Below are 16,840 nucleotides of genomic sequence, written 5' to 3'. Positions count from 1 at the left end.
GGAGCTTCGCTAAAGAGTGAGGTGGGGTCCGATGAGAGAGGCAGCAGGAGAGAAAAGGGAGAGAAAGAGAAGAGAATGAAGAAAGGGAGAGAAAGAGGGAGGGAGGGAGAAAGAGATAGACATAGAGACAGAGGGAGGGAAGGATGCTTGTTGCAAGGAGGGTTTGGGGTGGGAATGGGGAGTGGGGAGAGGATTTTGGGGGTGGGATTTATGGGTTTTAGGTTTTTGGGGGTAGGCGATCAAGGGAGAAAGAGAGGGGTTGGGGGTGGGGGTGGGTTTTTTGGGTTTCGGGAGAGAGAGAGAGAGAGAGAGAGAGAGGCTGGGAGCGACAGCTGGGCTGGGAGGGGCTGGGGTTTTCTGGGTTTCGAGGTGGGAGATTGAGAGAGATGAGATATGAGAAAGGGAGAAAAAAGAGAAGGGGAGGAAGAAAGAAAGAGGCAGAGGGAGTGATAGAGAAGAGAGAGAGATGCAGAGGGCGGTGGGCGGCGATGATGGAGGTAGGCTAGTTTTTGAATTAAGAGTAGATTTAAAATTTTGAAAAGTGGTAGTCAACTCAATAAAATAGGGTGGTTCGAATAGCTCCCGTCCCAAAATTATTTATACTCAAACGGTCAAACCTGATAGAGCCCGACTGCCAAGCCTCCTAGTAGCTTGATATAACTGAACAAATGTTACAAGTTGGGCTTTGGGCTCTTTACTTGGTGATGGAAATTATAATGGGCTAACAGCCCCAAAAAACAAGAAAGCCCAACAAATGCAAAATGGATTTGTAGCCCATATCATGTTTATAGAGAAGGAATATAACATTGTAGCAAATGGCTTGGTCGGAGTTTTATTTATTTATTTATTTTATTTTTTTGGGTCAAGGCTTGGTCAGAGTTGGGTTATCACTGGACGGACTAATTTAGGCAGCACAATGTTTTCTGCTCCCTTCCTCAAGTCAAGGATGCTCTGTTCTTTGTAAGAATAAGGCGTCCACTTCGAACGGGGGAGGGGGGGGGGGGAGGATAATTGGATAAGCATCGTTTACTTGTCGATTTTCATGCGAGTGATGACTGGAAGTGGACGTATATCATCTACTTCCACCAAAAATAAGGAAAAGATTGCACAAGTCACACTCACTACTTAATGGAGAGAGAGAGAGTATTTGGTTTTCTATGTTAAGATTTGCACTACCAGTCTACCTCATAGCAAATCAAAATACATTAATTTTGACGTTGAATCTTTTTTGTCGTGCCTTCTTTGTGGTAATTTTACTTGAAATTGTGGGGGTCCATCGCAAATTTCAATACATGACACAAAAATTGCAGACACTTACATGATTTTAAATAATAAATACATGATTTTAATACCCACATAAAGGTTCAATAGTGAAAGAACAAGCATGAGGAGGTGAGCTTTAAACTCTTACATCTTAAATTCAAACTTTCACGAATACAAAAATTCTCAAATTTATATTGTAGGTATGTGTATATTCAACGAGATAACAGGTGGTGAGAGTTATTTCTCTAAACCCTAAAACATAAAACATAGGTTGATATGTGGGTAAGTAAATGTCGAGCTTTAAGAACATAAAACCTGGTCATGCAGAATCTCAAAACAGCACCAATCACCCAAAACGTGGAACTTATATTCTGTAAACACACGGAGGGGGTTGGGGATAAAAGAGGGTCATATGGTCCCCCACATTGGATATTTGCCAAGCTAAAAGACCCCATCAAACACCCCCTACCCCATATTGCCATTATTGCTTTGGGACCCTCGGCTTTCCACATCATTTATTTATGATGGTAGGCTCACGGCTCACGCCTAATAATTTCTTCTTTAGAATAGAGAAACGAGTTAACACCATTTAACAAATATATGACTTCTGTTCTTTGAGGCTTTTGTTAGGAAAAACCTTATTGTATATACCTACTTTATGAGTTTATCTCTATATCATCACATATTTTAGTACAACTGTACAACAATATGTAATGAGAGACAATGACAATGGCGAAACTATGAGTTGGCTAGCCTGAACGCGAAAAAAGAAAAAAAAAAAAATTTAAGTGAACTACACCCACAAGTCTCAACCTCCATCTCTAGCCTACCTTTTAGGGCTCAAACTCTTATTCCTTATAAAAGTCCAGCCAAGTCCGGTCTAATTCTCAATTTTAACTTGTTTTTTTTAATAATAAAACATATCATTGCATTAAGACAGCTAAAAAGACAAAGAGAATACAAAATAAGAGCCCAAAGACTTACAAGAAAATAAAAACCCACAAAAATACCATAGAAATTCTAAGATTTCATAACATCGACATCGAGCAGATACTATAGCCACCAAACGAAGCCAGAGAGGCACTGTAGGAATGAGCGAACTAGTCGCGTTTAGGTTCACAATCTTACCAACATATCTAAGTCGAGGCTAACAATAGCGCAAAGTGGCGGATCAGACAGTAGTAACCGATGGAAACATGACCGGTACTGGCGAAAATAATGACTTCCTAACACCTTGTGATGAGTGCCAGAGAAAACTTGAAAGTATCAAAACACAAAACAAACCAAAACAAACTAAATCGAAAAAACTCTCACTAAGGGGGTTGGAGAAACTCTCGCAAGGAGAGATAGAAACTCTCTCACTTATTGGGAGGAGAGTATCCCAAAGAACAAAAATAAAAACACAGAAAAAGAAAAAGAAAAACAAATGAGAGAGGGGCGAAAGGAGGAGCAGTCTATGAGAACACAAGGGCCGCCCCTTCCCCATGAATAGGTTAAGAAGAAAAAAGAGTTTTTTCTTTTGCGGTGGCGGCTAGGGTTTTATTTTTTTTTCAAGCACCAGAGATTGATGGATTCTCAATTTTAACTTGACCACTAATAAAATAAATATGTATAAAAAATGTATACACCTAACAGAATAGTCAAGTTTTAATTGTATTGTTAAAGATGGTAATGGATTCAATGACTAAGCGAATTGTGCCATGCTTAAAATATGTTGAGGAATCCTATATCCACATTCTCCGATTCATCTTTTTTATCGATTTTTATTTTTATTTTTATTATATAATGTATTTTTATGATTGAAACCGTTCATTTTTTAAATAATTATTTAAAAATCATTTATGTAAAAAATTAATTAAATCGTAAATAAACGGTCATGTAATCGTTATCAAATAAATTAACGATGAAACAAATTATTACCAAAATTGCCTATTTATTTGATCACAGTTACATAACAAAACGATTTCCGATTTGGTTGATTTTTTACAGAGATGATCTTCATAATTAGATCTAAAAATGAACAATTCTAATCATGAATTTACATTGTGAAATAAGAATAATAAAAAAAAAAGTCATTGAATAAGGTAAATTAAAGAAAGTAGATATCATTCCCCAAATATGTTTATGTTTTTAATAAATTTTATGGCATTCTCACTTACCTTGTTTTCCACGTTACATTATATGGAAGTTTCATTAGTTTTTTTATTTATTACTCTGTAACAACTAAATAAGGAGTTTTCATTCATTTTCCCTTTTTATTTTTTTAAAGGATAAAGTTTCTTAGGGAAACTCATTAAAGAATAAAGATGCATAAGTAGTTGACTGGTATAATGATGTAGCAGCTGTAAAGATGTGAGAGAATTGGGTTCTGAATGTGAAAGGCCTGTTGTCCAAGAAATTAAGCAAACATTTAAGGTGATTAATTACACATGTACAACACCTAAGGTCCCTCCCTCAGACCCTATGGATGAAGGGACCATGTAGCTGAAAACTGACCTGTTAACATTAATTAGATAGGGAAGATTGATCCAAAAAAAAAAACTAGATAGGGAAGATGGTTCAGTGGTTCACCATGAAGACACCTCTACGGCCTCTTATCTAACTTCACATGGTTGCTAATTGCAAAGAGAGAAACAATAATACTGACTTGTTTCCGTACACATATTCATATTAGTATCTTATTTGATAGTAATAAATAATAAAGTTGAAAAATTAGTCCATATTTGAATAAGTGTGACATTATACATTATTTGATAATTACATTTAAGGAGTACTTGATAAATACATTTAATAAGTAAAAAAATGCTCTAAGATAAATATCATACACATAAGCTCCTCTCTTTGTATTTTTTTTTTTTAAATTGTTATTTGTAGGTTAAAAGTAATTTCTTGCATTCCTCAATACTATTGTTGGAGTGAATATAACTATCTTATATAAAATGAGTTGTGTATTTGGCCTTATATTTAAATTTTATCAATTAAAATAGGCTTAATTATCGATTTACCACTCAAAACTGTAACTCATTCTCACTTTACCACCTGAAAGTTTTTTTTTCCCAGATTACCACCTGTAACTTATATCCGTGTCCCATTTTACCTTGTTCCGTCAACAATTCCGTTAATGCTGACGTGGCGCACTGGATGTGCGCCACGTGTCACATCTTTTTTTGTATTTTTTGATTTTTCTATTTTTATAAACTTTGAAAATTAATTAAAAATAGCTCAGAACTTAGAAAAATACACGGAAAATTTCTACTGATTTGTCTTGACTAGTATTAATTTACTATGGGGTCAAAATGCCAATTTTCCCTCTAAAAATTTCCAAAAAATTTGGAAAGTCCAAATTTATTTCTAGAAAATTAAAATACTCTACTCTTTGGAAATTCATAGAATAATCTCCCGAACTCCAAAAAATATGAGGTCTGCACCGTTAGTCTTCTAAAAACTAACAATACCTTTCTCGTGAACACTTGCTACCCAAAAGACTTCTCGGTCTTAGAGAAAAATAAAATTCCCTATAAAATAAATTCTAGAAAAATTCTAGAATTTCTGTAAAGTCTCGAAATAATTCTCTAAAATAGGCTTTTAGTAATTTTTCAAAATATTTTTGAGAATTTGTCCAAGAGTTTACGAAAATTCTAGAATTTTTTCTAGAATTTATTTAATAGAGGAAAATTTATTTTAATTTTTTTAGAAATGAATTTGGACTTTCTAATTTTTTTGGAAATTTTTAGAGGGCAAATTGGTAATTTAACCTTATAGTAAATTAGTGCTAGTCAAGACGAGTCCGTAGGAATTTTTCGTGTATTTTTCTGAGTTCAGAGTTATTTTTAATTAATTTTCAAAGTTTATAAAAATTTAAAAAAAAAAAGTGAAAAAAAAGAAAAAAGAATGTGACACGTGGCGCACATCTAGCACGCCACGTCAGCATTAACGGCCAGATCGTCAGCATTAACGGAATTGTTGACGGAACAAGGTAAAATGGGACACGGATGTAAGTTACAGGTAGTAATCTGGAACAAAAAAACTTTCAGGTGGTAAAATGAGAATAAGTTACAGTTTTGGGTGGTAAATCGATAATTTAACCATTAAAATATTCTTAAATGATTTAATAGGTGTGATTTATACCTGAATGTCGGCATATAGAGTTTAGCCGATACTTTGTATTTGTGAGGAAATGAATGTTTGGGTTTTCCTCTCCTCAAAATATATAATATATATAAAAATATTTTTTCTTCTCTCCTTTTGTCAGTCAATTAATAAAGGGAAATGGCGAAATGCCCACGTTTTGCATACAATATAAATACGAGTAAATATTTGATTTGAAATGTTATGAAGAAAGAGTACAAAATGCATGCATGCATTCTAAAATTAATGTCATAAAGAATACAAGAAGTGTGCGACTTTTGGACTTTTATAGGGCATAATATATGAGTTCCTTAATTTCCACAGTGTGCAGCGCCATCTATTGCTATTACGGCCTCTAAATCAGAATCGAACCCGAATTTACGTTCACTTGCAAAGAACTAGTTTCCTTAGTTAGTTGAGATTAAAAAAAATAAAAAAATCGTGGTTGGTTTTGTCAAACATTTTTGGTACGATAATTAGACACCCTCTGCAAGTTTACATGTAATAACCAATCAAACCAATAAATACAGTTAAAATAATTAGGTTGATGTTGTTGCATCCGCAACTATGGAATTGCATATATTTTATGCATGTAATGTGTTAGTGTAATTGACTAAACGGACAAGTCATAAAAGAGTGGAAGGTAGGTAATTCAACCAATAAATTTGACTCTTGCTCGCTTCTGACTTAAAGTAAGTATAAAATTATAGGGTCCAAACCATGGTTATGTTTCTTTTTAGGGAAAATGATTAAGTATTTTTATTTTAATATGTTGGTGGTGGCCAAAATTGTTCTTTTTATTTTGTTTCTAAACCAAAAAAAGATATAAGAGCAAAATTAGGATTGAAAAAGAGTAAGCCAAACGAATCTTATAAATTTTAGATAGTCAATTATATTCTTTTAGAGAAACTTCCCTATTACTAAGATAAGGAGAGGTAACATCTCTATTTTCTTCACACTCTCTCTCTTTCTCTTTCTCTCTCTCCTCACCTTCTTCTTTCTTTCTCTCTCTGCCGTGTCTATCCCTATCACAAAGACGTACAAGTTATTTTCTTTTTCATAATCTACCACTTGAAAAGTAGGAAGATAGGATGCATTGATTTTGTACTAACATCTACACTAATAAGTGATAGCGAACTGATAACGATGCCTACAATAAAAATGTTTCCCCTCTAGATTTAATATTCTACATTTTTAAAAATTAGTGAAGTAAATATTTTTTGTTCATAAAAGTACATTGCAGCAAAAATAGGCAGTGGATATCATATGTTAGCATTTATAGCATATTTGGGTGTGCTTAATGCTTATGTAAGATGTGTTTTTGTTATAAGTACATACTTTTTTTTTTTTTTTTAAAGTCAATACTTCTTAAAAATTTATTTGGAAGCCCTTTGTGGGGACAAAAATACTTTTTAAGTTTTTTTGCCAAATGCAAGCAAAAATAATTTTGACTATTTAAAGTGTTTTTAAATATTATAAAAATAATGCCAAACAAACCTTATTTTGAATGATATCATATAAGTAGTTTGTGGGGATGCTTGCACTTGTGAGTTGTGAGTGCTCACTAATGTTTACAAGTGCAAACTGTTTTTTCGAGCATCAATCTTTTTATTTTACTAAAGTGAAAGATTATAAAAATAATAATGTCCATAAGACATCATATGTTAAAAAAATGCAATTCAAGCATAATAATGGTAATTTAATAATATAATATAGGTTAAACTATTTATTTAGAGAAGAAAAAAAGAAGAAAAAAAGTATAGAGATAGAATATTCTGTCATGAAATTATAAAAAAAATAATAAAAGGAATTAAGATTGAAATAGTTTAAATGGAAACGCTCATCTAAGTTCTTTATTTTTATATTTTATTGGTTAAAGTTTTATGACTTTTACGATTGTAAATAATATCTGATAATATTATAACTATTCCACATTATATAATATTAGTCTATTAATTTATATTTGTTTTACGTATACTAAGTGTCTAGTGCTCGATGACCATTACTGAGTGTTCGGCAATATATTTTTGAAGCCCTTGATATTAGTTTGTGGGTTTTATGTTAAAACTTAATATGTAGTCTCCACAATTTTATTTTATATCGTAAAAATATAGATGATAAACTTATATTTTATATCCTCAAAAAATAAAAAAATAAAAAAATAATAACACATTTTTTTAAAATAAACCCATAAAATTGCAGTCCAAATATAAAATAATCAAATTACGATTCACGATTCACGAGGTCTTTATCCTCAAAAGAAATGAAAATGAAAATATAGGACGTCGTCAGCAATTCTCCATCTTATATAAATATATATAGACTGGGGCGTTCAAAGTCAAAAGTTCCCCATCTTAACTACGCGTCAAACGGCGGGAACATTCCACATTCGCTCCTCCTCAGGCGCGTGAGAGCAGATCTCCGGCGTGCTATACGACGGAGGGAGTGAGGGGGCACGACGGGTTAAAAAGGAGTAAGAGCGAGGGCAAAATAGTCCATGAAAGGGTGGCGTGCTTTAACGGCATAAAAGCTTCTTAAAAAGTCCTCTGCGCCACTCTGTAACACAGTCCCCTACTCTCTATACACAGCACACTAGCCCCAAACATACACAAACACTTTCTCTCTCTAACTTTCCCTCACTTTCTTTCTCTCTCTATCTTTCTCTTTTTTCAATTTTTCTTTTGCTGCAAAATTCAGGAGTACAGGGAGGAGGAGGAGAGACAACTGCGTCAGAGATATCAAATATCATCACGTATAGAGAGAGAGAGAGGAGTCATTGAGATTTGCGCCTTATAGAATATAAAAAAAAGCAAACGAGAAGAAGAAATCTTCAGCGGATCAGGAGTGCTTTAAAGTAAAGGCGGCGAGAATTTATGATGAACTTTTAGAGAGAGAGAGAGAAAGAGAGAAATAGCTCTTCCCGTAATTCATTTCTCTGATGCCAAATTACAACTACCACCGCACGATTCTTGCGTTTTTTCTTTTCTGATATATATATATATATTTTTTTTTTTGGTGGTGTTTGGGGGATTTGGTCGAAATAGTTTGGTTTGTGTTAGAGCGTCATCAATGTCATCATAAAGGCTGGACATGAGCGCGAAGATCGAGGCGGTGGTATAAGGGTGAGCCAGTTCTACTTGTCTCAGTAGTCCAACGTTTATGGTCTTGTGGTTGCGTGTTTTAGAGAGGGAGAGAGAGGCTCCAAAGAGGCGCCATTTTTCTGGTCTCGGAACTTGGTTTTGTTTGTCACTTTGTCCTCAAGAGAGTCAAGAGGGTTTTGTCTCTGGTCAGCTCAGCCTCTTCAGGACCCGCCATTTTTGAGAGAGAAAGTTGGCATTGGCCGTAGCTGCTTCAGAGGAAACGGAGCCCATGTTTGTGTAGTAGTATACTATACTACTACTAATAGTTTCACGGTTTGTCGCTGTAATTTTTGGTGGCTTTCAAGGGTATTTCGGAGTCAAAATGAAGTTTATGAAGTTGGGGTCCAAGCCTGATGCGTTTCAAGCTGATGGCAAGTCTATCAGGTAAATAGGATTTCTTTTCTTTTCTTTTTGGTTTTTTGTTTTCGTAGTACGAATGGGTTTTCATTTTTCATATGCATACAATTTAGCATTATAAACTCGAGCTTTCTTTCGTTTTGTTTTTCAAGTTTAGTTTGCCATAGAACCTGTATTGAGTACTGAGTAGAGCCACTCTGTTGGTTTTATTTTTATTTTCTTTGTTTCTGTTGTTAATGCTTTGTATTTAATAAGCTTCCCTTAGATAATGGTTGGGTCCTTTTTTTTTTTTTTTTTTCTCCTTAAAATTGTGAAATCGTTCCTTTTTGTTTGACAATGCATATATGTTTGAGGTCTTCTTTGTATAAGTATGCATCTATTTTGTTTGTAAATGGTGAAATACTTCCCTGATTTGTGAAGAAAGGGTGTAATCATTGTTAGGTGGTGATTTATATACCTCAATATATTGAAAAGTTAAAAGATTCACCGTCACCATACAAAAAAGAAACTCTCTTTATTTTGATAGGATATAGATTATAGAAAAAACCTTTTTAGAAAATAATAAAGAAGAAAACAAAGTAAGAGATGAAGAAAAGCACATGGGCGTTTTGTACTGTTTTTAACATTGTTTTTTCCCGCCTTAAAAGTATTGTTATTTTTATCATCGAGAGCAGGGCAAAGGGAGAGTTGGGAGGGTATCAAAGGTCTTTCAGGAGGTGGTCCAGCTTTGGAATGTCCTATTTTATTGAGTTTGTGGTCCAGATGTGGTAAAGTCATATGGGGTACCCAATGTCTCTAATCATCACACTGGGGAAATTCTTCCTGTAAACGATGACATTGGTTCAACCAACCATTTACATTTTTTATCTTTAAATAAGGTCACCTTGGTGATTATATCTGCAAACTTGGATTCATAACATTTTGTGTCTGCAAACTTGTTTATCTTCTGGTGGATTGTTTTGCCTTTCATCTGTTTAAAATATGTTGATGCTTTGTCAGATCTTTCATGTGGAGGGTTCCTAGCTGCAAATTTTATTCTTAGGTTGAAAAAAGCGTTAGATCCATTGGTCAATTTGATAGATTATTAATGCATGGACTACAATGCCAGCTAGTTGTTTGTTGGGTGGTCTTATTCCACTGACAGATCTTTGTTAGTCATGGTCTCATTTCACTAGCAGATCTTTGTTAGTCATGGCAAGTTTATAGGAAATAAGAAACTTAAACAACCCTATGAACTTTTAGTTTCAATTTCAGCTATGCAAGGGGTTTTGGATACTTATCTTGGTCTATGTGATTTGAATTCTAGACCTTGACATGGTTTTTGGAATTTGCACAAGCTATTTTCTCATAGTAGAAGTATACTATGAAAAAGGCAGAAAACCTTGATGCACTAAGCCACTAACCTAATACCTCCAATCTGTATTTAAATTAAACCAATAAGCCTGATACACTAGGGGTAGGTGTTGGAATGGATCTATCATTCCATTATCTTGCCAATATGCGGACCATTTTATTCGTTTAGAGGTTTGATGGTTGTCATTACTTTGTGAGTAATTAAAGGAAGTGATATTCCTTCTGGTGTACTCTATTGAACACAAGATGAATTCTTTCATCTAATTTAACAATGAATGATGCAGTATTTGTTACTAGAAACTTTGAGAACTACTGTTGTTGAGGTTTATTTACCGAACTTATTGTCTTCTGGATTGTTGAAATTATATTAATGCTCAGAGCACGTCATCTCTGATTGGTCCCTAATGAGATTAAGTTGATGAGCCAGCACACCATGAAACTAGCTCTTGTTTGTTTTGGTATAGATAAGAAATGGTGCATTTGTTGTTTTCATATAATTTATATTTGCATGCCTTATAGTTTCTATCATCCTTGTCTCTATGGACTTAGCTGATTTTCATATGTTCATGCAGATATGTGTCATCTGATTTGGCAACTGATGTCATCATAAATGTTGGGGAAGTGAAGTTTTACCTTCACAAGGTATGTTGTCCTTGCCATCCTTTTCTTCAAGTGAGATGAATTTTTATTATAAAAGCATTAGATTGTTTTGTTGTTTTGGCGTGATATAAAAGCGTCGGATTATGTTCCTATGAACATATTTAGCAGTTTGCAAAATTAGAATGTGGGTGCATGCTTGTTCATTGAATGCATATTCGTGGCTAGAATTACTGCTGCTGTTCTCTAGCAAAGCTTGTTCTGTTTCATATTGTTGACTCAATTTTTCTTTCCAGTTCCCTCTCTTGTCAAAGAGCAATCTCTTGCAAAAACTAGTATCCAAAGCCAGTGAGGAGAATTCTGATGAAGTTTACATGGCTGATTTCCCTGGTGGGCCAAAATCCTTTGAAATTTGTGCAAAGTTTTGTTATGGAATGACTGTTACTCTCAATGCTTACAATGTTGTGGCTGCTCGTTGTGCTGCTGAGTATCTGGAGATGACCGAGGATGTTGATCGCAGTAACCTAATATATAAAATTGAGGTATTCCTTAACTCAAGTATCTTTCGTAGCTGGAAAGATTCCATTATTGTTCTCCAAACCACCAAACCTCTTCTGTCATGGTCTGAGGATCTGAAGATTGTCGGAAGATGCGTAGATTCAATTGCTTCTAAGACATCTGTGGACCCTGCAAACATCAGTTGGTCCTACACATATAACCGGAAATTAGCAGAGCCTGATAAAATTATTGAAGAAGGGATGAATTATCGAGAAAATGTTCCAAGGGATTGGTGGGTTGAAGATATATGTGAGCTGGATATTGATATTTACAAGCGAGTCATGCTTGCTGTGAGATCAAAGGGAAGAATGGATGGTGCTGTTATTGGGGAGGCTCTGAAAACTTATGCAGTTAGATGGTTGCCAGATTCTGTTGATGCATTGGTTTCTGATGAGCATGCCTTGAGGAACAAATCTCTGGTAGAAACAATTGTTTGCTTATTGCCGTCCGACAAAGGTATGGGTTGTTCATGTAGTTTCTTGCTGAAACTTTTGAAAGTTACTATTTTGGTTGGAGCAGATGAGTCATTGAGAGAAGATTTGGTGAAGAGGATCAGTTTGAAGTTGCACGAAGCTCGTGTCGGTGATTTGTTGATCCCAGCTCAGTCTCCTCAAATTACTATATATGATGTTGAATTGGTCCAGTCTGTTGTGAGTCAGTTTGTGATGCATGAAAAGTGTAACTGGGATTTGGATGTTGTTGAGAAGAATGAAAAGGGGAGTGATAAGTTTATCTTAGGGCATGGATCCGTGTTGAGTGTTGGTAGACTAATTGATGGGTATCTTGCAGAAATTGCACATGATCCAAATCTTAACCTTTCTACTTTCATAGACTTGTCACAATCAATCCTTGAGTCAGCAAGGCCAATTCATGATGGATTGTACAAAGCCATTGACATCTACCTGAAGGTATGCTTTAAGCCATGTGCTCTAGGTTTATTTATCTTCTTGCTTTTTCCCTATCATGCCTTTTGCTTGGCATTAGAGTGGCCTTGTCATGCCTTTTGAGATTCAAGTAGAGGATGCAGGAATCTGGCTTGCATTCTATGATCAATCATAATTAGTCGATTTGTGGGAAAGATATGCAGCCTTTCAAATTTTAGTGAATTATTTGCATGAAGTACTGATTAATTGTCCTGTATCCAGGAGCACCCTAATTTGACGAAGGCCGAAAGGAAACGAGTATGTGGATTAATGGATGTCAAGAAACTGACGGTGGAAGCATCCATGGATGCTGCACAGAATGAGCAGCTTCCACTCCGAGTTGTTGTCCAAGTTCTCTTTTTTGAGCAGGTCAGATCTTCAGCTGGCGCGAGAGCCCTTAACAGCCAACCCTGCGATGCTTCACATTCCATGACAAATATGGATGGCAAAAGTGACAAGACAACTGAAGAAAATTGCAAATCTTTGAGGAAACAGATGAGCCAAATGAAGGTAACCGAAGAGTTCCGGAAAAATGGGAAATTGGGTAAGAACAGCAAAAACAGTAGAAGTGGTGTGCAACTGTTGCCATCTAGATCAAGGAGAATTTTCGATAAATTATGGTCTGTGGGTAAGGGCCATGGAGGAGGAGAGAACAGGAGCTCCGAGACATCTGGGAGTTCGCAGAGTCCAACTTCAATAGTTCCTGGTGATACAAAGTCTGTTTCATCTTCAAGATACAGAAGGCATTCCATCTCCTAGAGGGAGATTTTATGGGGCTTACTAGAATTGAACGAGTGTGGAAAAATCAACTGCCAAGTGTACAAAGGGGTAGGATTTGCAGTAGCTGATGATCATATTTGTCTTTTCGTCTGGCATATTATTTCAAACTGAGTTCTACTGTAGTTAAAATGTAAACAGTTATTCGGGTGCCTTGTCTTCCTTTCGGCTTTTGCTCCCAATTGTAAAATTATGTGTTTCGGCTAAGTGCTAGTTCATTTGCTGTTTCATCAGACAACCATGTTTCCATTCTTAGGAATGATCTAAACTGAATGTTGGAGCTTGTAGTACAATAATACAGGACCACTAAAATGGCATCCAATTGAAGTATACATACGGGATAAGGGGCAAAATCGTAATTTCCGTATGTATCAATACAGTAACCAACGTTCGATTACCTATCTTTCAAGTTTCAGTGTTTGACTTTGTTCCATGTATAGCGGTCGATCACCCATTAATACATACAGCATACAAATTACAACGATGCACGCATAAATTAAGAGAAAGATGAAAGTCACTAGCAGTCATAGAAACGACGTCGTCATCGCGATTGCTCTCTTCGTGTTAGTCAATCTGCTACCAGTCTCTGAATCCTCAGCCCAATGCAAAGCATGGCTGGTCCAATCAATCCCCACCGACATGCAGGACCTCCGGCGTGTCCCCGGCGTCCTCTCCACCGGTAACGTACATTTCATCACTCAAAAATCAAAACCAAAGAAGCAGAATTTTCATTTTTTGTTTTGATCATAAGGTGTTTGTAAAATTGTGCGTAGCGGATGTGTTTCAATGGTTGGCGGGTAACTCAACTAAGAGGCTGGACATAATTGCTCAGTACTGGCAGCTAAAAGCGCGTCCTGAAGATCCTCGCTCTGGGGATTTTGGGTACTCAAAGGTGGATGTGCAGAGATTTGGAGCTCAGGAAGGTGCTTCTGTTTATAAAGCCTTAGACAATGCTGCTCAACGCAATCTTACTATCAGGTACACCTTAAACTTGCAATTTTAAGCCATGGCTAAGAACCCACATGTCATGTTTTAGCAGAATTTGAAGATAGTTAATTTATGTATTTTAGTATTTGAAGTGATTGCTATATTGTTTTTGTTTTTGTTGTTGATTATATTTTTGGCCTTTTAGGCTACTATCACACTCAGGTGTATATCCTGACTATACCACAGAACCATCCAACCTTGCTTTAGGAAGGCCCAATGTAAAGAATGTGACTTTGTTACTTAGTGAATGGTGGGGGTCAGGCATAGTCCATGCCAAAGTTTGGATATCAGATCAGCGAGATGTGTATATTGGATCCGCAAACAACGACTGGAAATCTCTCACACAAGTATTTTTGGGAACTTTGCTACTCTTGCAAATTTATCCTGATACTTTCTTTAGTTGTCTCTTCCAGTTATAATGTCCTATTATTCAATGGTTGCAGGTGAAGGAACTGGGAATTTATCTTGTTGGTTGTCCAGAAATAGCCAAAAATGTTGAGACCTACTTTGACAACCTATGGAAACTTGCATCTCTTAATTCTACAGCATACACGACAAATGTAACAGATCAACAGTGGCAGACCGATAGACAGGTTCCTTGCTGGTCACATTTCGTGGATTCTAAAGAGCGGTGTAGGTATGTTTGAGGCTTGTAGTGGAAACCAACTTCATTTCTAGTTCTATACATTTATCTTTGCCTTAAGTGTCTGGATACTTTACCCATTGATTTCTTACCTTTTATGTGTGTTATCTCTTATGCTTCTTAGATATTGTCAGCCTTTGCAGTTAAAGTATGATAGTTTGAAAGTTGATTAATTTGTTGTTTTGGTTATTTAAGAGCAATCATGGTTAGGTGTATTTGTTCTGTATATGCAAACAAAATTATTGGTACACTGGGTTCCTACAATGCAGTCAGTTAACTTTAATTATGTTACTGCAGGTCACCTCTTCCAAGATTTGAGGAGACTCACAATGTAGCAGGATATCCTATACTGTCAGACCCTTATATGTTCAAATTGCCAATCCAGACTCCTGGATGTAATGATTCAAATTTGCAACCTCAATCCAGCTATCTCTCTTTTGCTCCTCCAGAGGTAATTAGGCAATATCTAACATTTTCTTTGCTGATATGTTTTTGTTTGGTGTTTGTTGTATAATTCTAAATGGAAAGGTCATTTGGTCATCATTTTCTTGCCTTTCATTTCAAGACATAAATTGGTGTCACACTTTCATTAAAAGACAGAAAGGAACTCACAAAATGCTAGAAGCGAAGTTCTCGTGCTTCACTTGGTTTTGAACTTTCTTCTTCATTCATTTTGACGGCATTCGCCGACTTCAGCTGTCATTTGGCAGGTACCAGGCTGATGAACAGGCATGGATAGAGACTATTAAATCTGTAGGAACTGGAGAGACTGTTAGGATTAGTACTATGGACTGGCTTGGTCAGTCCCAATATATGAAGCAAACAGTTTATTGGGCATCCCTCTCCTCTGCAATATCAGAGGTAAACTTCCACTGTAATTACTTTTTATTCTCTTGCATACATGCTTCTTCGACCATGTAAAAACTTACAAAACATATGAAATGGTAATTGGTAGGTTGTCTTCTCCAAGAAAGCAACAGTGAAGCTATTGGTAGCGTACTGGGCACATTTTATCAACAGCACAGATCCTTACCTGAAATCTCTCCTCTACTCTAACGTTCTCTGCTCTTCATCCAAGTATAACCATTGTTCTGGGAAAGTTGAGATCAAGTACTATATAGTCCCAGGTTTCAACTTGACAGGACCTGCCACTACTGGCAACGGTACTGATACTGGAAATGCATATCCTGGTTATACCAGGGTCAACCATGGAAAGTATGCAGTAAGTGATGTTCGAGCCAACATTGGTACAAGCAATCTTATCTGGGATTACTTCTATTCAACAGCTGGTGTCAGCTTTGGAACATACAACCCTGCCATTGTTTCTCAGCTTCAAGAAGTCTTTGATGCTGACTGGGATTCGGCATATACTGTGCCAGTGGAAGAGTTGGGGGAAGGTCAGGATTGTTCAAGTTGATGAACCCTTCAAATTGAATTTGACAATTATGTATGCTTGGAGAGTTGGAAACCAATGGACAATGCCGTGAAAATAGAATGTAAATGAAAGAGCTGAATGTAGGTGCTTTGGAGTTTGGGTAGATGCACTTGGAAATTGGAATTCAGTTGTATAAGAAACTCTGATGGTGAAATCAACGGGAAGTTATTCATTACTTTACCTAAATAAGCAAATAAAGACAATCTTTCCTTTCTTTTCTTTTTGTTGTCACTAAAATGTTTCTTATTGATTGTCATCTGAACTTGACATATACATGAATATTTCCTTTTGTGGGAGAAGGTTGATTATGCCAACCAAAACTTTTAAACTTTTACAAAAAAAAAAAAGAAGAAGCAATTATGGGGAAGATAAAAGAATTAGGAATAAATAATGATAAAATTAAAGTTGTGGGATGGTGAACAAAAATGGGGGTAAATACAAGCATATTTTTTTTAGAACGAAATGTTTCATGTCGGTTGTTGAAATGGGTCGGTCAAGGCAGGCCAATATAAAATGTCAACGTCTTGTCCTAAGCTATAAAATGAAAAGCGGCCCAGTCCAAACCTCGACCTCAGCCTATAGGCTATAAGAACATAGTGGGCTCTTGGATTAGCTATTCAAGGCCCGACCCACCTTTTAGCCCTATAAACAAGATCAGACATTTACCAGAGGTCAGACA

General features: G+C 35.9%; 2 protein-coding genes across 3 annotated transcripts; both read left to right on the top strand.

Annotated features, from left to right (window-relative positions):
- Nucleotides 1-7,765: 7,765 nt before the first annotated feature.
- ENP (Phototropic-responsive NPH3 family protein) lies at nt 7,766-13,312 on the top strand. 2 transcript variants are annotated; one of them, XM_086250250.1, is made up of 4 exons: nt 7,766-8,915; nt 10,814-10,883; nt 11,135-12,304; nt 12,542-13,312. In XM_086250250.1, the coding sequence occupies exons 1-4, from the start codon at nt 8,854-8,856 to the stop codon at nt 13,076-13,078; spliced, it is 1,839 nt and encodes a 612-aa protein (XP_086106376.1). In that variant the 5' UTR covers nt 7,766-8,853; the 3' UTR covers nt 13,079-13,312. The 2 variants fall into 2 exon arrangements, with proteins under 2 accessions (XP_086106376.1, XP_086106377.1); XM_086250251.1 differs by lacking the exon at nt 7,766-8,915 and adding an exon at nt 9,692-9,766.
- Nucleotides 13,313-13,466: 154 nt separating this feature from the next.
- LOC147278372 (uncharacterized) lies at nt 13,467-16,380 on the top strand. Its single transcript, XM_086250252.1, has 7 exons — nt 13,467-13,775; nt 13,870-14,074; nt 14,229-14,430; nt 14,527-14,720; nt 15,024-15,177; nt 15,423-15,587; nt 15,682-16,380. The coding sequence occupies exons 1-7, from the start codon at nt 13,604-13,606 to the stop codon at nt 16,141-16,143; spliced, it is 1,554 nt and encodes a 517-aa protein (XP_086106378.1). The 5' UTR covers nt 13,467-13,603; the 3' UTR covers nt 16,144-16,380.
- Nucleotides 16,381-16,840: the final 460 nt, after the last annotated feature.

This window comes from Dryas octopetala, chromosome 7 (assembly GCF_963921425.1).
Source record: "Dryas octopetala chromosome 7, drDryOcto1.1, whole genome shotgun sequence".
In the NCBI taxonomy this organism is placed as follows: domain Eukaryota; kingdom Viridiplantae; phylum Streptophyta; class Magnoliopsida; order Rosales; family Rosaceae; genus Dryas; species Dryas octopetala.
Note: the sequence above shows the minus strand (reverse complement) of the source record. Positions and strands in the feature narration are given on the sequence as shown.

What these genes read in the sequence shown, in the direction of transcription:
- ENP (XM_086250250.1), top strand. Translation starts at nt 8,854, where the DNA reads ATGAAGTTTATGAAGTTGGGGTCCAAGCCTGATGCGTTTCAAGCTGAT. An exon ending in GCTGATGGCAAGTCTATCAG is followed by an intron (nt 8,916 to 10,813) that starts GTAAATAGGATT and finishes ATGTTCATGCAG; the next exon opens with ATATGTGTCATCTGATTTGG. An exon ending in TGAAGTTTTACCTTCACAAG is followed by an intron (nt 10,884 to 11,134) that starts GTATGTTGTCCT and finishes TTTTCTTTCCAG; the next exon opens with TTCCCTCTCTTGTCAAAGAG.
- LOC147278372 (XM_086250252.1), top strand. Translation starts at nt 13,604, where the DNA reads ATGAAAGTCACTAGCAGTCATAGAAACGACGTCGTCATCGCGATTGCT. An exon ending in CCCCGGCGTCCTCTCCACCG is followed by an intron (nt 13,776 to 13,869) that starts GTAACGTACATT and finishes AATTGTGCGTAG; the next exon opens with CGGATGTGTTTCAATGGTTG. An exon ending in ACTGGAAATCTCTCACACAA is followed by an intron (nt 14,431 to 14,526) that starts GTATTTTTGGGA and finishes CAATGGTTGCAG; the next exon opens with GTGAAGGAACTGGGAATTTA.